The sequence below is a fragment of the Hyla sarda genome, chromosome 2 (genome assembly GCF_029499605.1).
Source record: "Hyla sarda isolate aHylSar1 chromosome 2, aHylSar1.hap1, whole genome shotgun sequence".
NCBI classification, from domain to species: Eukaryota; Metazoa; Chordata; class Amphibia; order Anura; family Hylidae; genus Hyla; species Hyla sarda.
This window is the reverse complement of record NC_079190.1, coordinates 360,819,090-360,844,872: the sequence shown is the minus strand read 5'-3', so window position 1 is coordinate 360,844,872 and position 25,783 is coordinate 360,819,090. Positions and strand designations below refer to the sequence as shown.

The 25,783-nt window shown below is 38.8% G+C and overlaps 1 protein-coding gene across 13 annotated transcripts in view; it reads left to right on the top strand.

Annotated features, from left to right (window-relative positions):
• The window catches only part of PHTF1 (putative homeodomain transcription factor 1), a 250,128-nt gene that overhangs the window by 134,152 nt on the left and 90,193 nt on the right, over positions 1-25,783 (top strand). For all 13 annotated transcript variants that reach the window (XM_056558326.1, XM_056558332.1, XM_056558329.1 and 10 more), the window contains 3 exons: positions 2,619-2,769; positions 12,623-12,793; positions 23,797-23,880. In XM_056558326.1, coding sequence (XP_056414301.1) covers positions 2,619-2,769; positions 12,623-12,793; positions 23,797-23,880 — 406 coding nt within the window. The remainder of the gene's footprint in view (positions 1-2,618; positions 2,770-12,622; positions 12,794-23,796; positions 23,881-25,783) is intronic.

The window sequence follows — 25,783 nt, the reverse complement described above, 5'->3', positions numbered from 1 at the left end:
GTCGTTTTCCCAGGTTTATAGGTGTCCCTATAGTTGGTTTCCCCTGAAGATAGATCTTATAGGTAGTAATAATTTCCCCCCTATAGAAATTATAGGTACTCTTTAGGTATTCCCCCCATACATAGGTAGTTCCCCCTTGTATATAGGTGCTATAGGTGGTGACCACTCCCAGTAGGTAGTTCTCATCATATATAGGTGATATAGGTAGTTCCACCTCCATAGGTAGTTCCACCTGTAGATAGGATCCCCTAGAGTGAATTTCACATCCTTGTCTACTGATTCCTGTGGAGTGGCCCCACTCTACTTTGGAGCTCTGTGCTTATCGCAGCGGTATCTAGCTATACACGTGTCATATGTACGCACTTATAGCTAAATAAAGTGTGGCTGGGGGTGTTGTGCTTGGGGTGATTAGGGTGTGCCTATAAGCACATGACAAGGTGTTGCAAACACCCATCAGTAATTAAGATAGTACTGGGAGTGCACTGCTAGGATGGTTTTGGAGGCAATGTTTTACTGGAATGATGTATAATCATGTTTTAATATTCAAAGAAAGTCTTAGGTAGGGTAGATAAATCTTCTTAGTCATTTGCATAAATGCAAGATTTGTGTTAATTTCTGGGTGCAATGCTCTTCAATACATCTAAATAAAGATTTGCAATTGTATAAACATATTATAGGGCATTATTAAATAACAAAAATGATGTCCCTTTGTGGACATAATTCTAGCTGTGTTCCCTATTTATGGAGTTTTTAAATGTATCAAAAAAGTAAAATCTAGATTTTATTTTCCAATGTCCCATGCTGTAACTTAGGCGTAAGACATAAAAATAGGGCATTATTTTAACTTGTAGCCACTGACCAATTATACATACAGTATACATGTAATGGAAACAGTACATGCTTAGTCCCTGATATAATTTAATGTCAGAATAGTTTTAGGAGTCTTAAATCTTTTTATTCCATCATGGCCCATCGGGATCTCGTGTAATCCATGGTTGGGTCAGTGAGGTCCTCTGTATATCCTGTGGTTTGTTTCTGTAATCCCTTGTGGTCCAGTTGAAGCCCTGTAAACCCTGGCTGTCCATTATTGGGTTTGTAATCCTGGTGATAAAGTAAGGCACTTGTAAAGCCTGGTAAAGTCACAAAATTATAGTGTATCTGTTTTCACCTTTATTTATTGTAATAAGTCACTTGAAAAGATTATAGACCAAGACAAGAGAAGATATTACAGGATATTCTTGCTTTGTATAATATCTCCCCAGCTATGTTACACTATTTTATCTACAGAGCTCCAAATTGTTAGTAGTTTGGGCTCTTTACGCTTTTTCACACAACAAAAGTAGACACATGTGTACACTAAGTATCTGTAAGCAAAAGCACTTGGCTCTTTTCTGTACAAAATTTTACATACAGATGACTATACTCATTTCTTGTAGATCCATGGATGTAGTGGTGTATAGCTAGGACCAAACTATCATTATGTTGCCAACAAGAGGCCCACATGGTTTTTTTGTGTGCAAAGGGCCTCTATTTGTTGCATATACATCTATATCACACATAAGATGTTGAAGACCCCAGTAATAATGTATTTAAATTAATGCCTTCTAGCAAAAGGAGGTACATATAGATTAGCAGCATAACATGGTTCCCCTGAAGAGGCATACACTTTCCATACGTCACTTCTTATCATGCAGGGAAGAAAGGATATGCAAAGCAGCTTTCAAACCACAATTTCAGAAGGCTTTAGCTTCAAGTCAGTGTTTTTACTCCAACTGGGAGTCTTGGAAACTAACTGGGAATATATGACACTGTCCCTAGGAGAGTTTGGCTGTTTTTTTTATGCTTTACTCCATACAAAAAAAAAAAGATAAATTAAATGCTACCATATACTGTATTTACTATCTTTATTTACTATGTTAAATATCCAACAAAGTTAGCCTTAAATAGCTTTCTTTTTAGACAGGGCTATTCCTCAGATCCTTATCCTTTTTATTCTACAGTATTTTCCATATGCCATGCACTCATATGCACCTTATATCTACACACACACAGATACTGGCTGGGTGACTGTCTCATGCTGGTTTGTTTATACTACTATATTATAAAAGGTCTGGACTGTTGTACAGATCAAGCACTTTCTATCTTTTTGTATGAGCCCTATTTCTTTATAGACTGTAAGCTCTTGCAAGCAGGGAGGAGTGCAGATGTAAAAAGAGTAATTTAAATAGTGCCAACATATTACACAACACATTACAATACAGACCAATGAACAAACAATATCAGACAAACTCATGATCACCATTGTTTAAAGTGATCATGAGTTTGTCTGATATTGTTTGTTCATTGGTCTGTATTGTGTTGTGTAATATGTTGGCACTATTTAAATGACTCTTTTTACATCTGCATTCCTCCATAATAATAATGGAGTAGAGCTCTTATATATGCCACATACTAATGAATGGTGCTATCACAATGTTTGAAATGCATGACCACAGTATGCGTCATATATATATGGTCAAAGCTGACCTAAAAACTTCTGTGGGTAAAATTCTAGTAAACATTATTTCTGATTAAAATTAAATTGAAAAAAAAACACAAATTCTTTTTTTTTCTCTAAGAGTTAATAGGAAAGCTCTTCCCAAAAAAAACTATAAGCCATACCATGATCTGCAAAGTGAGATTAATGGACGGAGAGAAGCAAAATCCTGCATTCAAGAATCCACTTCCTCAGCCCACAAGTGTATAAATCCAGATGAAGGGAAGAAGCAGGTATGTACCAGATCTGATAATGTCATTAAATTCACCCTGGTAAATTGATTTAGTTGGAAACTCAACTTTTTATTATGACAATTGCATTGGTAGCAGCTAATACACTTATATATATATTGTGTATCTGGTAGCAGAACAGTTCTGATTACAAGAACAGCCCTACAGCAGGTAAATCCCTACATTTTCCTTTATTTACTTATAGTAGAAGAATAACATGACATTTCTAAAATTATGTAGTAGATCCTAAAACAGGTTTCCAAGTTAAACTTTGTCTTCTCATGAACAACTTACGCTATGTTCACATGGCAGAATGTCCGTGCGGAATTCCGCATGAATAGCCTGCTAGGACATTCCACAGCAATGGAATTGGTTTCAATGGAATTCTGCTGCTTATCTGCCGCTGAAGTCCTCGATCCGACGTTCACATAAACATTGAACATGTTCAATGTTTTTCTGGATTCTCCAAGGATATGCAATGTCATCTATGAGACAGCGAATTTCCGAGTGGTCCTAGCGCCGGCATGTTCTGCCGAACTCCTCTGTCTGTGAAATGTCCATACAGAAATTTAGCGTGCTTACATTCTGGCATGTGAACACAGCTTTAGAGGAAAGGTTACTTCTGATGACTGTAACTTGCTGATTATGTTTGTGCAGGCCAACTTTTTTTTTCCTGTAGCTGCTAAAGTTACTTCAGACACTTGGCAATAATCTTTTTTGCACCAGACAAGTCTATAAATTGTTAGGAGATTTCTCTTGGTCTTCCATGTGAATTATTGCAAGCAGGAAGGATTTGCATATATTTCTATAACCTTCCTCTGGTTCTCCTTTTTTCCACATCCTAAGCTAAATTGATAAATAGTTTTTATTTCTTTCACTCATCATTTTACAGGGGGTTTGGTATCTCAATACATAAGGATACTAATGTTAAAATTATTCAGTATCTTGGAGAAAAATTAGGGCGATATGTTATTTTGCATGATGTATTTGTTGATCCTGAACTTTTGTTCATTGCAGTGTATTTTCCACATCCTTTTTCTGAATCCCTCCTGATTGAGATAGATGAATTGGTGGAAACATTTCAATGTCAACGAGGTTAGGGACCTTAATAAAGTATGGGAAGAGAGTAAGGACCATTTTAGTATGGTTGAACTAGAGTGCTCTTTCCCCGAACTTAATAGATATTCGCCTTTATGGAAAATTTGTAATGGGTGGGATGATTTATGGAGCTAGAACAAAGCTTATAAAAATGGATATACACGCATCAATAAGACACACAAAACCATGTTGAGAATTGACATAGCTTTGAATAATGATGCTCTTTTGGATTTTGTTAACAAGGTTTTTGGTTGAAAAATTTTTTGATTGCTGGTCATTCCCCAATGATTATAGAATTTGAAACTAAAAGCAACTTGTTAAAAAATGTTTAAATTTAATCCATGATACCTGAGCCTTATTGATATTAATCTTTCTAGTATTCAAATAGGTCTGGACAGGGAGAAGAAAACTTTACCCACAGCAGAAATCTTAGGACACATTCACAAAAGAAAAAAAGACCTAGAGGGAGTAGAGTGGGTAAAAAGAGGAAAAACCCAGTAAACAGCAACGAGACCTCTAAAGAAACAATTTAAATTTTTAACCTCTGGTCCCATGAATTAAATCCCTTTGAGAAATCACTACAGTCTGCCCCATGTATCAGGTTAACTCTTTTCAACTCTTCCTTGACCTACATAGGTTCACTAGGAAGATCACTTTGACTAGGTTTTTCAATAGGAAAAAAGACAACTCCTACACGATAACTACAGAAAGTGAAACCGGTGACTTATCACCCCTGATAAGATTTTACATCAACTAGTTGGCACTCCCTCAACCTTTTATCCTACTCATGCTCAGGGTCAATATATCAGCACATTCCATGAACTGGTACTCCTGTTAAGAATAGGAATAATTTAACTAAATCTGAGCGCACAGCACTAAAGAATCTACAAGAAAACCCAGACCTAGTTCTTTGACCGGCCCATAAAGGTGGGGGACTTGTTATTATGAACTATGAACAATATAACAGTTAAGCCTTGAGGATTCTTTCTGATACCAAATACTATGAGAAAATCCAGTCAGACCCTTTTCCTCAACACCTTAAACCCCTTCATCCTTTTTTCCAGGATGCTTACAGTAACAACATTTTAAATAAACAATAATATGAATCTACCCTCCTTTATTTGGGGCAATTCTAGATACAAATTGAAACTGTCCACTCTGCAGAGACTGAAAGACATGGTGGGATATGCTTTGCCTGATTTTCACGTGTATTACTTAGCAAAACAATTGCGCCTTTTGCGGTCCTGGTTTTTGTGGCCCATTTTATTAATACAACTGACCTGCGGGTATGGCTAGAGACCCCGTCCACTGTTGGGCGGCGGCTCTTGACGATCCATAGGTTAGCTCTACAGGTTTGGCAGGCGGCCAAAACAATTTACTCATTCTTAGATGTCATGGCACACTTTCCACTCTGGGACAATATAGGTTTATCCAATATGTCCTCAGATCTGGACCCCCAATTCTGGAAGGAGCACAATGCTTTACGTTTGAATCGCTCTATGAAAACAATACGCTCAAGTCCTTCTCACAATTACAGGATGAGTTTGGCCTCCCTAGAACATCTTTTTTTAAGTATTTACAACTCTTGGAATACCCTTTGATTGCACAATAACATGCCTCTGGCTTCCAGGGACTACCGGAGGTCCCGTCTGCCCTCCCTTACTGATGAGGAGTGGCAGGGGGTGACTTCTTCCCATACACTGGTGTCTCCGGCAGCTAATAATAAAATGGTTCAGCTGTATATCATTCATGCTAGTTATTTAATGCCCCTCAGGTTACATCCAGGGCTCAAGTTCTGCAGGAACTCATGGGAACGGAGTTCCTGCACTTAAAGAGGTACTCCGCCAAAGTATAGGGGATAAGATGTCTGATCATGGGGGTCCTGCTGCTGGGGACCCCCGCGATCTCGACTGCGGCACCCTAGGTATCCGGTGTACGGAGAGAGGGTGATGTCGGGCTGAGGCTCATGATGTCACAGTAATGCCCCCTCAATGAAATTCTATGGACTTGCATTGAGGGGCCTCCGGCGCTGCACCCAACACTCTAAACAAATGCCGGGTGCAGCAGGGAGAACGTGGTGGTCCCCAGCAGTGGATAGGGTATAAGATGTCTAGTACCCCTTTAAGTGGAAATCTTGGGTGAGTTCCCACACTTTTTTTTTCCAGTACCTGACCCCTGGTTACATCGTATGGGTAAGCTACCGGATAATAATTGCAATAGATGCCATGCCCCTCGTGCTGATTTATGGCACCTCATGTGGGACTGCCCTTATGTTGCTACATTTTGGCAAGATGTTATATCTTTGTTGTCTACGCTACTCTCTATTCCTGTTCCCCTACAACTAATGGTATGTCTGTTTGGGATCCTGTCTGAGGAAGACTGGACTCACCATGTGTGTATCTTCCTGAGAGAGTCCCTTTTCCTTGCTCGGAAAATGATTGCTATGAGATGGATGGATCCCAGGCCCCCTACTCTGTCTGGATGGAAATGTGTGGTGAATGCTACTATCCCCTATGAACAACTGATTTTTAAACACAGGAGGTGCCCTGGCAAGTTCGATAAAGTGTGGGGTATGTGGTGCTCTTCCTCCTTGACCCAATACACGGTCCCTGCATTTAGAAAGGGATTTACCTTGACACACTTGTATTCTATGGTCTACTTCCCAGCACCTATTCCCCTCTTCATTCTGTACATTCCCATTATTAGTCTTTACAAACTCGATCATTTGTACATCATGCTCTGTGTTTTATGATCTCCACTTGTTGTCCTATCCCAACCGCTACTATAGACCTATATTGATATACTCTATGCCTGAATGCCTGCTGCTTTACTAATTCTTTCTACTGTATTTTATACTCATTTTTTTTAGTTATTTTGTCCCCAGTTTGGGATATTATAGTACTGTAAACTTCATTGTATGGCATCTGTTTCTGTTATTGTTTTACACTTTTCAATAAAGCGAATAAAAAAATAAATAAAACAAAACAATATCAATATCTTACAGTCCACAATTTCAATAAACCTTATTTTTTATACTCTCCCCAAAATACACAAATCTCTTACAGTACCCCCCCCACCCGGTCATCCCATCATAGCATGCACAAATTCCGCCACTAGTCACTTATCACACTTTATTGATTTATTTTTACAAAAATATGTCATCAAGCTCCCCAGTTTCCTACAAGACTCCACAGATCTTATAAGACATTATCTATCATCCCTTGGGATCATTTATTTCTGCTTAACACCTCTGATGTTACCTTGTTGTATACTAATATTGGTCACCAAATGGGTATTTGTGCGGTGTAATCCTTTTTAAAAGAAGATACTAATATTGTGGATACACAACGAGAAATCCTTTTAAGTGGATTGGACTTTATTTTACGTAATAATTTCTTCACCTACAATTTAGAGGTGTACCATGAAAAGAAGGGGACAGCCATGGGGGCCAAAGTGGCACTGGCTTATGCCAACCTCTTTATGGGGGCATTCGAAAAGCAATATATTTGGGACAATTGCACCCTAATGTCGTCTATATCCTTCCATCGCTGTTATATAGACTATCTTTTTGTTTGGAAGGGAACGCAATCCTCAGCTCAAATTCTATTAAACTATCTAAATAATAATAACTCGGATATCCAATTCACTATTCATTCTGATTATCATTCTATAGAATTCTTAGATCTTGTTATTACCCACAATGAAAACAGTTTTCTTACATCTACATATTTTAAAAGTGTGGATACCAACAGTTATATTGAGTTCACAAGTGGACTTTACGAAAAATTACTGGAGCATTTTCCCTTCTCTCAGTTTAAAACAATAAGAAAAAAAATTTCCAAGGATAGTGACTTCCACATCCGAGCTAGAATATTGGAGAAAAAATACCCAAAGCCTCTGCTGTCCCAAGCTTATAAGAGATCGAAAGATATCACCCAATGCCAATGCTTGCTACCAAAAAAGAATAAATGTACAGAGTTTAGCTCTGTAACGACCGGTGAAAAGTTTGTGATGAAATGCCATCTGTCTTGCGATTCAGAGTTTATCATCTACTTGATTCAATGTGCCTGCAAACTACAGTATGTCTGGAGAATGACTTTAAGAAATAGGATTAATAAGCACCACTATAATACCAGTAATATAGTCTATCCAGACATTGTGCTGCTGCCCATCAGGAAAATAGTCACCCCTACACTGTTATGCCTATAGATTATAGGTTATGCCAATAGATTTGAGGTTCTAAATAAGTTAGAGGACTACTGGATTTATAAAATATTTTTTTTGCAACTATTGGGGCTTAACGAAATATCTGAAACTATTCTCGTTTGAGTCACTCTACCCCTAACCTCCACATTTTTTTTCTGTTTATATACCCTAAGAGCAGCAATTACCACCCCTTTCATAGCTTACCCTCTCTCCCCCTTTTAAGACCGTGTGTCGTTCAAACTACATATTTATATACATACTTTCATATCTATGAATTAATATATGTATTTTTATATATATATATATATATATATATATATATATATATATACCGGTGTATATATTATATATATATATATATATATATATATATATATATATATACATTTTAATCAAATTCTTATATGGTTTTATACATATAAATTTTACCCATAATTTTATTAATTCTATCATTATTAATAAATACCTTTATTAAATCACAATGGAGTCCCCACGGCAATATTGATATAATTTGATTAATACTGTATACCTTTTCTATTTTTAATACATTATCATTTTTCATCCCTCCCCTTTTCCTATTTTCCCTTTGTATCCCTTTCTTGTTATATTTAAAACCCCCCTCATTTTCACCTCCATACCTTCATATAAAATATTTATATATATAAAATTTCCTTATCTCTGGTCTAATAAACGGTAGTGCTGTCTACGGGTTTCAAAATTTTATTATATAACTTCGGCATCCCGGCACCTTAATTAAATAGTACCTCGCTTAGCCCGATCTGTTCTATACAATCCCTCCGCTTTTGAACTCTGCTATAGTTTTCAATACTATAGCTCTTTTCATTGATGTACCTGTACTCTCACCTGAAACCATCAGCGAGTTTTGTTCTGCCCATTCTCAACTCTGCTATGGAGTGTGATGCTCTACAACATTGTGATGCACTTACCTGACATTATCAGTGAGTGTAGCTCCGCCCATTTTGAACACCACTATGGATCATAGCGCTCTACACAGTGTGATGCGCTCTCAGGAGGAGCACTGATAGAACGTACTCTCCACATTGACACAGCAGGATTGTTATATCTCCCAATACTGTGTCAAATTAGCTAGGTTTTTTATACCCTTATATACATATGTCCATTGGGATCTTTGGTAGATTTCTGAAATAGTTTTGTGTATTAATATGTTCATTTGTGACTATGATCTTTATGCAAGTTCTTAGAGAATGCCTTGATTGAAGTAACCTTTTAGGCTAAGCAAATGATCTTATTTAACTATGCACTGTTTACTATTTTATATGCACTGTTGCTGACAAGGGCCAGTGACTGTCCAGAAATGTGTTGTTTTGTGCTTTTAATAATGTACTACTGTACATTGGAGAGTTAAGTCTCTTTTGTCTCCATGCCCAGGGTTCTCAAACTTTCACTTTTTTAATCCATTTGTCTGCTAGTATTCAAGTAGCGAAAATACTGGTTCCGCCTCCTAAACGTGACCCGGCTCTCTGAGAGGAGCACGTGCTGCACACAGCATACACCCCATTTATTCTAGGAGTGCTGTACTCGGGCATCTCTTGTGTTCCCATAGAAATAAATGTGTATGCCATCTGCAGTACCTGCTCCTTTTAGAGAGCTGGGTCCCGTTCAGAAGATTGCAGTGGATACAACTAATGGGATCTCCCTTATCCCGTGTCTGGACAAGAAGAGCCCTGCTTGTCCTGCCCACGCTATCTATATTTGTGTCTGCAAAGAAAATCTGCATGTTTTTACCCAAAAGTTAGCCTCTGTACCTTGATAAAGTTGGTTTAGCCAACGAAACGTCGGGCAGCGGAAGGCTATGTTTTAACAAGCAGCTATCAGTGTCCATCTGACAGATTAACGGCATCCTCACATTAGTGCTGTTTAAGCACATTAGCAATACTAAAGGGTTCTCGGATGCACGTATATCACTAAGACAACAACTAGCTGTGTTTTTAAACCACTATACCAGAGCTCAAATGTTTTAAATGATCTAATAAAATTAAGTTTTAGGGGGGGTTTCTAGTTTAGGGCTAACCCCTTGGGGGTTGACCCCTAAAGGTTGTAGCATAATATTTTACCCAAAAAGATACACATTTTTACTAATATGTATTACAAATTTACATATAATGTTATTATATACATTATATGAAATGTTTTTGCAAATGACAGTGTCCATTTAAAACTAAGAGCTATGTGTAATGATCTATTTTGAAAGTGGAATCCATCCCATATAAAAATTTGGTGGCTTGGGGGTATTGCATCTAGAGATGCATTTTTTGGCTGCATAATAAGTATATATTTTAAAATCAGAAAAATAAAATACACTCCACTGGCAGAAGGGTTTTTCCCATGTAGAGACTAGCGAATCGCTCCATTCCCTATTGGAAACAGGTTTACAGGATGAAAAAAAATGTAAAAATCTCCATTGTTATATGAAATAAAAGTATAAGGAATTAGGGGACAATAGGGACAAGTGGGATGAAATCTATGGGAACATTGTGAGATTTAGTAATGTCATACCACAGTTTTTTGTAGTTATTCGCTTAAATTATTCAGCTATGAGTCTTTATTTGTCCAAAATGTGTGACTCACACTGGAGCCCTGACTCTTGTGTGGCATTATCTGAAACTGCTGAGATACTGGCAGAAGGTAATAATGGAGAAAAATGTCTTTGAAATCAGAAGTGGATATGCTTAGAGACTATTCGAGTGAGTAAAGTGAGTGATTAATGTTCAGATACGCTACACTAAGGTGGATAAAACCAAATATTTCCACGTTAACAGAATGAAAATCCTACATTCAACAAAATATTTTGATGTCATTATGTACATCTAAAAAAATAGGGAGTAAGGCAAGCCCCTTTATGAATAGATAGTCATTGTGGCTGGGATTTAACAATGTTATAACTTTAATGTAGATGGTGGCGATTGAAAGCAGAGCGAGAGGCAGTGTTGTGTATTTTTATTTTTTTTTGTGGATGGAAATTTGGGGGTTTCTTATTTAGCTGTTTCTTGGTACAGAGACATAGGGTTCCTTGGCGAACTGTAATAAGCTATTGAGGTCTTCCATTTCTCCGAGAGGAAAGTCTTGTACTTGTATAGTATAGTAAAGTTTATATCTAGAAGATTTTTTTTACCTCCATGTTTTTTGCCTATTTGTATAATCCAGTATTTGAAATAGATTTAAATATGATTTTTAGTAATAATATGAATGCAAAAAAGTGTTACGTTTTTTAAAACTGATCTAAGACTGAGTTCATAATGTAAAAAAAGCTATACTATGAAACTGTTAAGTGGTGATGTTCTGTTGCAATAGGTAAAATTGATGAAAAAATCAACTGTAAAGTGGGGTCTGTGGAAACCCTTTTTGTGTATATCATATGATGTTGCAGAATTCCGTACAAATGTACAGCATGTAGAAAATAATCTTCCATCTTCTGCAAACTGTATGTATATGTATGCTTTCCTTACTATCTGCAGCCGGTGTGATCTGCCCTCCCTGATAACTTGGATGATTCCCCCCATTATCCATACTCTGATTTGCTAGAACAATCTCATCTCCCTCCTTGCTGCATACACTTGCTAGGCTAGGTTCACATTACGGAATCTCCGGACAGAAAATTTTCCGGTAGACTCCAATAGACTGCAATGTGTGCCGTGAGTATTTCCGCCTAAAGAATGGGCAACGCTCAAGCGGATTTTCCGTTTACAAATTCTAAAGTGATAATTTTTGAATGGAAACCCATTCACTATACTATACATTTTAGTAAGCGGAATTTCGGCCTGCAATTTTAAAGCGGAATTGCAGGCGTAAATTCTGTAGTGTGAACCTAGCCTTACAATGAGAGAAGTGACACAGCCAGGAGCAGTGGATCACAGGGTTTCACATCAAAACTGGAAGCCTCTGTGATTTTGTGAGGCTGGAGGTGCTTCATCGTTTTACTCTTCTTAGTGAATGCTGCTAAATTATTTTTAGAAAGTTTATTATTATTCCATTAAATATCAGTGAACATAAATTTGGGAGAATAGCCACAAATAGACTACATTCAATCCATTAAATAGCAAGGGTTTGGTACTGGTACACTATGGTATACATTGGCATAACTTTTTGCTGGTATCGCAACATATACCAGTAATATACAGCCCAGTCTTAATTTTATTATGTCATTTTTTTGGCTTAAAGCTTTATCCATTAAACAGTCCTGCTTATAACAGAAACATACTTTTAATAAAGACCTCCTCTGATTCCATTCAAGATAAATTATTAATTCCAGTTATTCTCCATTTTCAGCTTTCACAGAATTCGTAGGCCACAGGGATTACCTCCTCTTTCAGTGCTTATCAGTAAATAAACTGAGATTTGGGATATTCATTGCAGTCTGTTCAGTGGATGTGTTGCTAAATCTTCAGTTATCTCCATTTGATGTTTTATTGTATTGACTTATTTCTATTTGCAAGATGCCAGACAGAACTATTGTGCTGCCTTACTTACTTGTAATGAGTTGATCTATTAACATCTCATCTTGTTTCGCTAGTGTGGAATGAGACAAGAAAATAAAGGAATGTCAGAAGATTTGACAAGCGAGGATGATGTGAAATCACAAAATGAATCCTCCTCCCTGAGGAACGTGGACGGGGCATCAAGTGATAATGGATGCAGATTGACCAGGAGGAACGTGAACTCATGTGTCCATCATAATTCTCAGGTTAACCTTATTTTACTTTCAACTAAATAATTCAGGATGCCTTGTCTTGTCTAGTCTTCAGTTTATTTTTTTTTCATACAAATGTAATGTACGGAAGTCAGTCTTGTATTGCTGGTGTTGATAACACCATAATGATCTGGACTCCATAATTCCTAAATATACAGTGCGGTCATGTATAAATTACCCTCAACAATTCTTTGCTCATTAGGTTCTTCATGTACCTTTGTACGTATTGCATCTTTGTCTGATACTGAGCTCCATATACCCTGCATAGACATTAATGATGAAATGTTGGCTACCTGCAGGTACTTAACATAGTGTAACTTATGATTAAAATTTTAACTATGATTATCGATGGATAACATTGAGAAAAATTCTGAAACAATGCCACTGTGTAATGTTTAAAACACATATACATCACGCAACACCTTGGAGGTCAATGTTTTAAGGTGAGCAACTGTACTAGTCTATGGTTAGAGTTTTTTTTACTTGCGGGTGTATGGTATCATTTCTAATGCTTAGGCAGTTTCAAGCAAGTAAAATGCTATCCTCACACTAAACAGAAAGTCACTGACCCTATCATGATGCCAGGTAATAGCTCTGACAAGGTTGGCCTCATTTGTTACTTTTTCCATTGCTAATAGATTGGAACACGTTTTTTTCACACAGATTGGCACACTGTATCCATGCATGCTGCCACTCATTTAGTTCTGTAACAGCTGGAGAGACAGTACGAATGAGTAATATTTGTGGGGGTTGCTCATGCCCTGGAAACTGTGTTATGCCTGGCTTGTACATTGCATGTGTGTGAATAATATAGTAGAAGCTGATTGAGACTAAAAGAAACTGATTATGGCGTTAACATTATAGAGTCTTATATGTGTAGTGTATTTAAAGGGGTTATCCAGGAATAGAAAAACACAGCAAATTTCTGTCAAAAACATTTCCACGCATGTCTCCAGGTTGGGTGGGGTTTTACAACTTTGCTGTAATCACTTCAATGGAAGTGAGCTACAGAACCACACACCAACCAGGAGACAGACAGGGAGTGGTTATTAAAAGAAAGCAGCTGTTTTTCTATTCCTGGATAACCCCTTTAAGCAAAACAGCAAAAAACAGTGAGGACTTGGTAGAGCAACATATATAGTTACATAGTTCATAAGGTTTAAAAAAGTTTAACCTATAGCCCTACTGTGTCCCTACCATGTGGATCCAGAAGAAGGCATAAAACCCTTATGAGGCTGATGCTAATTGCCTAGTACCAGGGGTCAAAAGATCCTTTCTAATTATATATATGGTTTCATAGTTTGTAAGGTTAAAAAAAAGACAAGATTCCATCAAGTTTAACCTAAAACCCTACTGTATTGATCCAGAGGAAGGCACCCCCCTACCTCATGAGGCTGATTCCAATTTTCCCATAACAGGAAAAATTCCTTCCCAACTCCAATATAGCTATCAATATGGATTAACTTCTATCCACATAAATCTAGTATCCATAATTTGTAATATTATATTTTTCTAGAAAAACATTCAGGCTCCCCTTGAACTTGTTTATTAAGTCAGACATTAGAACATTCTGTAGCAAAGCATTCTATAGTCTCACTGCTCTTACAGTAAAGAACCACGTCTGGGATAATGGTGAAAGCTTCTTTCCTCTAAATATGTAGGATGCCACTTTGTCATGATTACCTGTCTAGGTATAAAAAGATCACTACAACGATCTCTGTACTGTCCATTTATATATTTGTTCATCGTAATTAGAGATGAGCGAACTTACAATTCGATTCGTCACGAACTTCTAAGCTCGGCGGTTGCTGACTTTTCCTGCATAAATTAGTTCAGCTTTCCGGTGCTCCTGTGGGCTGGAAAAGGTGGATACAGTCCTAGGAGACTCTTTCCTAGGACTGTATCCACCTTTTCCAGTCCACCGGAGCACCGGAAAGCTGAACTAATTTATGCAGGAAAAGTCAGCAACCACCGAGCTGAGAAGTTCACAACGAATCGAATTTACTGTAAATTCGCTCATCTCTAATCGTAATCAGATCGCCTCTAAGGAGTCTTTTCTCCAAACTAAATAACCCCGAGCTTGATACCCTGTTTTGGTCCTGTAATCCTCCCATACCATTAATTACCTTTGTGGCCATTCTCTGCACCCTCTATAGTTCAGCCATGTCCTTCTATACAGGTGCCTAAAATTGGACACAATACTCCATATGTGGTCTGACTAATGATTTATACAGAGGCAAACTATGTCCCTGTCACAAGCTTTAATGCCTCTCCTGATACATCCCATGACTTCATTACCATTGGCAGCAGCTGCCTGGCACTGATCACTAAAGTAGAGTTTACTGTTCACCTGTACCCCCAAGCCCTTTTCAGTAGAAGTTTTTCCTAATGTTTTATTATTTAGCACATGTTTTTTTTATGTCCCAAATACATAATCTTACATCTATCCACATTAAACTTAATATCCCATGTCTGTGCCCAAGCATCCAACTTCCTCAGATCCCTCTGTAATATTATTTTATCCTCTGTGGTGACCACCTTACCCAGTTTATGTAATCTGCCAATATAGAAATTCTACTCTGTAATCCCTCTACAAGGCCATTGATAAACACATTGAAAAGAAGTGGCTCTAGTACTGACCCCTGCGGTACTCCACTTGTAACTGTCACCCAACCAGAGTAAGTTCCATTGATACCCACCCTCTGCTTCCTATTCCCAAGACAGTAGCTAAACCATTTACATATATCCTCCCCTAGCCCCAGCATCCTCATTTAATGTACTAATCTTTTGTATGGAAAATGCCTTAGAAAAGTCTAGATATAAAACATCCACAGCTTTGCCCCAATCCCATCTATAACAAATCTCCTCATAGAAGCTGATCAGATTAGTTGGACAGGACCGATCCCACCTAAACCCATGTTAGTGCTGTGTAAAATATTATTTTCATTGAGATACTCCAGAATAGCATGTCTGAAAAAAATCCTCAAAAGTCTTAATGACAACAAATGTTAAACTTACAGGCCTATAGTTTTCAGGATCTCATTTTGACTCATTTCTGAATATCTAGCATGGTACTTAATTCCTACAAAACTCTGGGATGGATGCCATCTGGGCCTGGTGATTTGTGTGTTTTAATGTTATTAAGGTGATGCTACATTTCTTCTTGGGTTAAACAGGTGAGATCTGCTGGATAATTTACATTATCCCTACTCATATCATCTGGATTGACAGAAGAGAAAAAGACATTTAGTAGATTGGCCTATCTTCATCCTCCTCCACCATTACACACATATTATTTCTTAGGGGGGGGGAGGGTCAACATTTTCAGCTTTATTATTTGTTTACTTTTTATCTAGGTGAAGAATATTTGGGTGGTTTTTATTTCTACAGCAATCGTTCTCTTTGCTGCAGTTTTTGCTAGTTTTATTTCTTCTTTACAGAATGTATTTATCTCCTTATCATTTTAAATTCTTCCCCACTACCTTCTTGTTTTAGTAGTCTTAATGCTCTCCTCTAATCATGCATTGCATGACTATCTCTTCTCCTATTTCTAACATGTTTATTCCTGTAGGGGATGTGTCATTCACAAGATATATTTAGGATGCTCTTAATTTTATTACTGTGGACAAAGTCCCAATCTATGTCACAGAGGTCCTCTCTGAAAATTGGCCTTCCGAAAGTTTAATGTTTTAGCACCACTCGTTGACATCCTTTTAAAGGATGCCTAAAAAACTTATGTTGTGGTCCTTTTCTGAGCCCTGCACTAGTTGGGAAAGGTAATTAGGGGAGATTTATCAAAACCTGTGCTGAGAGAAAGTGGAGCAGTTGCTCAAAGCAACCAATCAGATTGCTTCTTAATTTTCAAAAAGGCCTCTAAAAAATAAAAGAAGCAATATGTTTGGTTGCTATGAACAACTGCTCCAGTTTTCCGCTGCATAGATTTTGATAAATCTCCTCCATTGTCCTTTCTTTCTGCCAAAAACCTGCTTTCTTTGTGGACCTGCAAGTTTCAACTTCCCAGTCTATATTAGGGTATTATAACCGCACTCTTCTTTGCTGCACTATTTGTTTTTACTTTTTACATAGTTCTTTTTACCATTTACACCACTATTGATAGAAAGCATTTCACCTATACTTTCGTGTACATCTGTTTTTGAGACTTATATATTATGTATTAAGTTTTGTGTTTCCTTCCATCCTATCAATAGTTCCATATTAAAGGGGTTCTCCGGTGCTTACACATCTTATCCCCTATCCAAAGGATAGGGGATAAGATGCCTGATCGTGGGAGTCCCGCAGCTGGGGACGCCAGGGATCATGCACGCGGCACCCCGTCTGTAATCAGTCCCCGGAGCATGTTCGCTCTGGGTCTGATTACGGGCGACTACAGGGCCGGCGGCGTGTGACGTCATGCCTCCGCCCCCGTGTGATGTCACGCTCCGCTCCTCAATGCAAGTCTATGGGAGGGGGCGTGACAGCTATCCTAAAGGGAAACCTACACTTTGCTCACCCACACTAAACCCAGAGTTATAGTTCGGGTGAAAATTATTAAAAGTAAGTATAACTCCCCCCAATCTGTAATCCGGTTCTAGAAATCCAGGCTGTATAGATTCACTATTGCTAATATCCCCTGCGCAATGGAGATGGGAGCTGGTATATAGAGCTTCCCAGCCTTTGTCCTCTTTGCTCCCACATAAGCAAAGGGTTTATGAATTTTTATAAGGTGGTCGGGAATATAGGAGCCGAAGGGAAGGAAGATAGGGAAGCTCTGTATAACGGCTTCTACCTCTATTGTGCAGGGGATATTAGCAATGGTGAATCTACACAGCTTGGATCTCCCGAACTGGACCACCAATTGGGTTTAGTGCAGGAGTCGATTGGTTTTTGATAAGTTGTGAAGGAGCAAGAAACCATAAAAGATCTCCATACTGGTTTTGCCCTTTAAAGAACTGGGAAACGAATGTAATAATTATTATTGTTATTATTATTATTGTTATCATTATTGTAAAGTGCCATCCTTCTCGGACAAATATGAAAAGCCTCCAAAAATTTCCCATTCAATGTTCACAGCATTTAACACTGTGCAAAGCTACTTTAACCCCTTAAGGACATAGGGCGTATCCATACGCCCCCGTTTCCAAGTCCTTAAGGACCGAGGGCGTATGGATACGCCCTGAGCATTTCCGGCCCCCACCGCTAGCCGGAGGGGAGCCGGAGCCGGATGCCTGCTGAAATCGTTCAGCAGGCATCCCGGCATATCGCCCAGGGGGGTCATTATGTCCCCCCATGTCGGCGATTGCCGCAGATCGCTGGACAATTCAGTCCAGCGATCTGCGGCGGATTCCGGGTCAATCGGGTCTCCAGTGACCCGATGACCCGGAATTACTGGCTGATCGGGGCCGTCAGAGACGGCCCCGAACAGCCAGAGTCTGCAGGAGTGAGGTGGCACTGGTGCCACCTCACGATCGCCCTGATTTGTCGGCCGGATTACCGGCCGACCAATCAGGGCGCCTGCTGCGGGTGTCACTCCCGCAACCCGCTCCGCCCCTCTTCCGGAGGACGTGAGCGGGTGCAGGAAGACGACCCCCGATGCTGGGGACCCCGATATCCGGCGTCCCTGTTGGGATCGGGGCCCCAGGAGCAACGGCAGCGGCGAGGGACTGACCTGTGCGGCGGCATCGTGGAGCAGCAGTTGGAGGTGAGTGACAGCCTCCTGCTGTTGCTTAGCAACAGCTCCCAGCATGCAACAAGGGCATGCTGGGAGCTGTAGTTATGCAACAGCAGGAGGCAGACCACCACAACTCCCAGCATGCCCTTATGGGCATGCTGGGACTTGTAGTTTTGCAACAGCTGGAGGCACATTCTTTCTATGGAAAAGTGTACCTTCAGCTGTTGTGTAACTACAACTCCCAGCTTGCACAATCAGCTAAAGTGCATGCTGGGAGTTGTAGTGGTGCATCTGGTGGTTGCATAACTACAACTCCCAGCATGCCCGTTGGCTGTCGGTGACTGCTGAGAGTTGTAGTTTTGCAACAGCTGAAGGCACACTGAGTTAAGTAGTAAACCAGTGTGTCTCCAGCTGTTGCATAACTACAATCCCCAGCATCCCCAGCCAATGTAGTATGCCTCCGGCTGTTGCATAACTACAAGACCCAGCATGCCCTTCCGCTGTCCGTACATGCTGGGGGTTGTAGCTTTTGCAACAGCTGAAGGCACACTGGTTGCAAAACACTGAGTTTGTTACCAAACTCGGTGTTTCACAACCTGTGTGTCTCCAGCTGTTGCAAAACTACAACTCCCAGCATGCACTGATAGACCGTACATGCTGGGAGTTGTAGTTTTGCAACAGCTGGATGTTTCCCCCCCAATGTGAACGTACAGGGTACACTCACATGGGCGGAGGATTACAGTAAGTATCCGGCTGCAAGTTTGAGCTGCGGCAAATTTTCTTTCGCAGCTCAAACTGCCAGCGAGAAACTACTGTGAACCCCCCGCCCGTGCGACTGTACCCTAAAAACACTACAATACACTAAATAAAATTAAATAAAAAGTAAAAAACACTACATATACACATACCCCTACACAGCCCCCCTCCCCAATAAAAATGAAAAACGTCTGGTACGTCACTGTTTCCAAAACGGAGCGGTTGCAAAACTACAACTCCCAGCATGCACTGATAGACCGTACATGCTGGGAGTTGTAGTTTTGCAACAGATGGGTGTCGTCCCCCCCCCCCAATGTGAACGTACAGGGTACACTCACATGGGCGGAGGATTACAGTAAGTATCCGGCTGCAAGTTTGAGGTGCGGCAAATTTTCTGCTGCAGCTCAAGCTGCCAGCGAGAAACTACTGTGAACCCCCGCCCGTGTGACTGTACCCTAAAAACACTACACTACGACAAAATAAAATAAAAAGTAAAAAACACTACATATACACATACCCCTACACAGCCCCCCTCCCCTCCCCAATAAAAATGAAAAACGTCTGGTACACCACTGTTTACAGAACGGAGCCTCCAGCTGTTGCAAAACAACTACTCCCAGTATTGCCAGATAGCCACTGACTGTCCAGGCATGCTGGGAGTTTTACAACAACTGGAGGCACCCTGTTTGGGAATCACTGGCGTAGAATACCCCTATGTCCACCCCTATGCAATCCCTAATGTAGGCCTCAAATGCGCATGGCGCTCTCACTTTGGAGCCCTGTCGTATTTCAAGGCAACAGTTTAGGGCCACATATGGGGTATCTCCGTACTCGGGAGAAATTGGGCTTCAAATTTTGTGGGGTATTTTCTGCTATTACCCTTTTTAAAAATGTAAAATTTTTGGGAAAACAAGCATTTTAGGTAAAAAAAAAAATTTTTTTTTACATATACAAAAGTCATAAAACACCTGTGTTGTATAAAGGTTCACTTAACCCCTTGTTACGTTCCCCGAGGGGTCTAGTTTCCAAAATGGTATGCCATGTGTTTTTTTTTTTGCTGTCCTGGCACCATAGGGGCTTCCTAAATGCGGCATGCCCCCAGAGCAAAATTTGCTTTCAAAAAGCCAAATGTGACTCCTTCTCTTCTGAGACCTGTAGTGCGCCAGCAGAGCACTTTTCACCCCCATATGGGGTGTTTTCTGAATCGGGAGAAATTGGGATTCAAATTTTGGGGGGTGTTTTCTGCTATTACCCTTTTTAAAAATGTAAACATTTTGGGAAACCAAGCATTTTAGGTAAAAAAGAAAAAAAAATTCACATATGCAAAAGTCGTGAAACACCTGTAGAGTATTAAGGTTCACATTACCCCTTGTTACGTTCCCCGAGGGGTCTAGTTTCCAAAATGGTATGCCATGTGTTTTTTTTTTTTGCTGTTCTGGCACCATAGGGGCTTCCTAAATGCGGCATGCCCCCAGAGCAAAATTTGCTTTCAAAAAGCCAAATGTGACTCCTTCTCTTCTGAGACCTGTAGTGCGCCAGCAGAGCACTTTTCACCCCCATATGGGGTGTTTTCTGAATCGGGAGAAATTGGGCTTCAAATTTTGGGGGGTATTTTCTGCTATTACCCTTTTTAAAAATGTAAAAATTTTGGGAAACCAAGCATATTAGGTAAAAAAAAATAATTTTTTTTTACATATGCAAAAGTCGTGAAACACCTGTAGGGTATTAAGGTTCAAATTACCCCTTGTTACGTTCCCCTAAGGGGTCTAGTTTCCAAAATGGTATGCCATGTGTTGTTTTTTTTGCTGTTCTGGCACCATAGGGGCTTCCTAAATGCGGCATGCCCCCAGAGCAAAATTTGCTTTCAAAAAGCCAAATGTGACTCCTTCTCTTCTGAGACCTGTAGTGCGCCAGCAGAGCACTTTTCACCCCCATATGGGGTGTTTTCTGAATCGGGAGAAATTGGGCTTCAAATTTTGGGGGGTATTTTCTGCTATTACCCTTTTTAAAAATGTAAAAATTTTGGGAAACCAAGCATATTAGGTAAAAAAAAAAAATATTTTTTTACATATGCAAAAGTCGTGAAACACCTGTGGGGTATTAAGGTTCACTTTACCCCTTGTTACGTTCCCTGAGGGGTCTAGTTTCCAAAATGGTATGCCATGTGTGTTTTTTTGCTGTTCTGGCACCATAGGGGCTTCCTAAAGGTGACATGCCCCCCAAAAACCATTTGACGCTCCTTCCCTTCTGAGCCCTCTACTGGGCCCGCCGAACAATTTACATAGACATATGAGGTATGTGCTTACTCGAGAGAAATTGGGTTTCAAATACAAGTAAAAATTTTCTCCTTTTTACCCCTTGCAAAATTTCTAAAATTGGGTCTACAAGAACATGCGAGTGTAAAAAATGAAGATTTTGAATTTTCTCCTTCACTTTGCTGCTATTCCTGTGAAACACCTAAAGGGTTAATACACTTACTGAATGTCATTTTGAATACTTTGGGGGGTGTAGTTTTTATAATGGGGTCTTTTATGGGGCATTTCTAATATGAAGGCCCTTCAAATCCACTTCAAACCTGAACTGGTCCATGAAAAATAGCGAGTTTGAAAATTTTGTGAAAAATTTCAAAATTGCTGCTGAACTTTGAAGCCCTCTGGTGTCTTCCAAAAGTAAAAACTCATACATTTTATGATGCAAACATAAAGTAGACATATTGTATATGTGAACCCAAAAAATATATATTTTGAATATCCATTTTCCTTACAAGCAGAGAGCTTCAAAGTTAGAAAAATGCAAAATTTTCTTTTTTTTCATAAAATTTGGTGATTTTTCACCAAGAAAGGATGCAAGTTACCATAAAATTTTACCACTAAGTTAAAGTAGAATATGTCACGAAAAACCAATCTCGGAATCAGAATGATAACTAAAAGCATTCCAGAGTTATTAATGTTTAAAGTGACAGTGGTCAGAATTGCAAAAAACGCTCCGGTCCTTAAGGTGAAAAAGGGCTCGGTCCTTAAGGGGTTAAGAAGCGACAATTGTAACAAACTTTGCCGCTGTATTTACTATATGTTGCTATAAAGAAACAATGAAAATGCAGTGTGCGCTCTCTGCATTTATGACATTTAAAACCGATACTATCAGACTATTAGCAATTACAATAAAAATTAACTATGTGCCTCCATTAAATATTCAGTGAAATGTAGCGTACATTGTGAAAGTATCTTCCATGCGTAATCTTCTTTGTGAGGACGGTTCAATCACCCTTTAAGTAACTGATGAACCGAAGGGATATGGTGTGAAAAATTAATATGTTTCTTCCCTTAGGAAATTGAAATTGGAAGTAATTTATGAGTCTGTTTAAATAATGATGGCACTATAATTACTATGCAAACAAATATTGTAATGAGCAAGATACTTTCTGGACTGTTGTGATATTTGAGTCATATTTTATGAAGAGGATAAGATGATCTTTCAGGCATATTAATAACATTCTAAAATTTTGCGTATTTGAAGAGAAAGCACATTGTAAAACATGTTTTGTACACATATGACTATTTAAATATATTTTTACCTTGTGGTCTGTCTCTTTTAAAGAGGTATTCCCAACTCAACTTGGCTGGTTGTATACTTCATACAAATGAATGCATCATGTAGCCACCTTTCTTTTTTTTTTCCTGTCTGGATATGTTGAGCAGTGGCTTCCCAATCAGGAAAGAAAAGAGTCAAGGAGTCCCAATTCTTAAAATAAATGCAGGTCAAAGATCGTATACATATCTATCAGACATGCATGGCATATCCTGTGGATATGGTATAACGTTGAGAGTGGCAAAGTATTAAAATATAAGCATTAGAAAGACTGTGGGCACAAAATTTGTTTGATTTCTCACTATGTACTCCCCTACTACCTAAACAGCTTCCAAAAAATGGGGGTAATAGTAATAAACTACCCTTGTCATCCTATTACTTGGGATCTCTTTTGTCTCAACAAGGACTTGGTACTCCCTTTTCTTTCCAGTCTTCTATCTTGAAAAAGTATCAGTTTATATCTATTACTTGTAGGCTTCAAAGGTTATTGTAACAAAAGAGAAACAGGAGCGCTTCCTGGTGTGATGCCTTCAGATGTATCCAATATAAAATAAGTGAGCCAAGGATCAACTCACCTAAGATGGTTGTGCAAAATACCGGCACAACACATTTAAGGATATAATCATGTAGGGCTGCTGCTCCTTCCTCCACACTCTCCCAGGCATGTACAATAGACCACAATATCACACACTCCAATGGAGGATCACGGGCGCTGCCACAGAGGTAGTCCAAAAAAAGCTTAAAAAATACTTTTAAAAAGATTTGGCAAAAAGACATAGTATGCGTTACGAAACCAAATCGGTTTCTTCTTCAGGTACCAAGGTTATTCCTGTAAATATATTGCACAGGAAAGATTTTTTCTTTATTATTAAACGATGATCTGTTAATCTTAGCAAACAGTTGTTTTGAATGACTTATGTTGCAGTTAGTCAATTCAATGACTACTATTGACATATAATGATCAGGACCTTTTAATTTTCTGCAGGAAAAACCATCATTAGAAAGAAACAATCATGTCCAGGAATCTGATAGCCCAGTGGACTCAGAGGATGAATCTTTTTTCAGCCAGGTACAGTATGTCAACTTTTCATAATCTGTGAGGAGGATCGTTTTATGAAGTCAATGACTGTAGCCCTTCCCCAACAAACAGCAAAAAGTAGTCATCCACATTAGATAGAAGTAGGCTGGTGGTTTAACAAATGTTAAACTAGCAATCGTGTCATAATATTATTGCCGACACAGCCATACACATTTAGGTCCAAATTGCCTGTTTACAGTTGTTCAGACTAGTCATAGTGAGCCTTAACACCCCATAGGTGTTGAAAGAATTTTCATTAAGGTTGGACAATAATTTTTTTTTTTTCACTAAAACGCTGGCGCTCCTTCTCTTCTGTGCATTGTAGTTCACCCGCAGAGCACTTTACATCCACATATGGAGTATTTCCATACTCAGAAGAAATGGGGTTAAAAATTTTGGGAAGCTTTTTCTCCTATTACCCTTTGTGAAAATGAAAAATTTGGGGTAACGCCAGCATTTTTGTGAAAAAAATCGAATTTTTCATTTTCACGTCCAACTTTAGCGGAAATTTGTCAAACACCTGTGGGGTGTAATGGCTCAATGTACCCATTGTTATGTTTTATGAGGGGTGGTGTTTCCCAAATAGTGTGCCACATGGGGGTTTTCTTTTGCTGTTCTGGCACAATAGGGGCTTCCTAAATGAGATGTGCCCCCCCAAAAACAATTTCAGCAAAATTTGCTTTCAAAAAGCCAAATGTGGCTCCTTCTCTTCTGAGCATTGTAGTGCGTATGCAGAGCACTTTATGTCCACACATGGGGTATTTCCATACTCGAGAGAAATTGGGTTACACATTTTTGGGGGCTTTTTCTCCTTTTACCCCTTGTAAAAACTGGGTCTACAAGAACATGTTAGTGTAAAAAAATTGAGATTTTGAATTTTCTCCTTCAATTTGCTGCTATTCCTGTGAAACACCTAAAGGTGTTAACAAACTTTCTGAATGTAATTTTGAACACTTTGAGGGGTGCAGTTTTTATAATGGAGTCATTAATGGGGTATTTCTAATATGAAGGCCCCTCAAATCCACTTCAAAACTGAACTGGTCCCTGAAAAATTCAGATTTTGAAAATTTTGGAAAATTGCTGCTGAACTTTGAAGCCCTCTGATGTCTTCCAAAAGTAAAAATATGTCAACTTTATGATGCCAACATAAAGTAGACATATTGTATATGTGAATTAATATATAATTTATTTGGTATGTCTATTTTCCTTATAAGCAGAGAGCTTCAAAGTTAGAAAAATGCTAAATTTTGTATTTTTTCATGAAATTTGGGAAGAAATGATGCACTATGTTAAAGTAGAATATGTCATGAAAAAACAATCTCTGAATCAAATTCATAAGTAAAAGCATCCCAGAGTTATTAATGCTTAACCCCTTAAGGACTCAGGGTTTTTCCGTTTTTGCACTTTCGTTTTTTCCTCCTTACCTTTTAAAAATCATAACCCTTTCAATTTTCCACCTAAAAATCCATATTATGGCTTATTTTTAGCGTCGCCAATTCTACTTTGCAGTGACATTAGTCATTTTACCCAAAAATGCACGGCGAAACGGAAAAAAAAATCATTGTGCGACAAAATCGAAAAAAAAACGCCATTTTGTAACTTTTGGGGGCTTCCGTTTCTACGCAGTGCATATTTCGGTAAAAATTACACCTTATCATTATTCTGTAGGTCCATACGGTTAAAATGATACCCTACTTATATAGGTTTGATTTTGTCGCACTTCTGGAAAAAATCATAACTACATGCAGGAAAATTTATACGTTTAAAAATGTCATCTTCTGACCCCTATAACTTTTTTATTTTTCCACGTACGGGGCGGTATGAGGACTCATTTTTTGCGCCGTGATCTGAAGTTTTTATTGGTATGATTTTTGTTTTTATCTGACATTTTGAT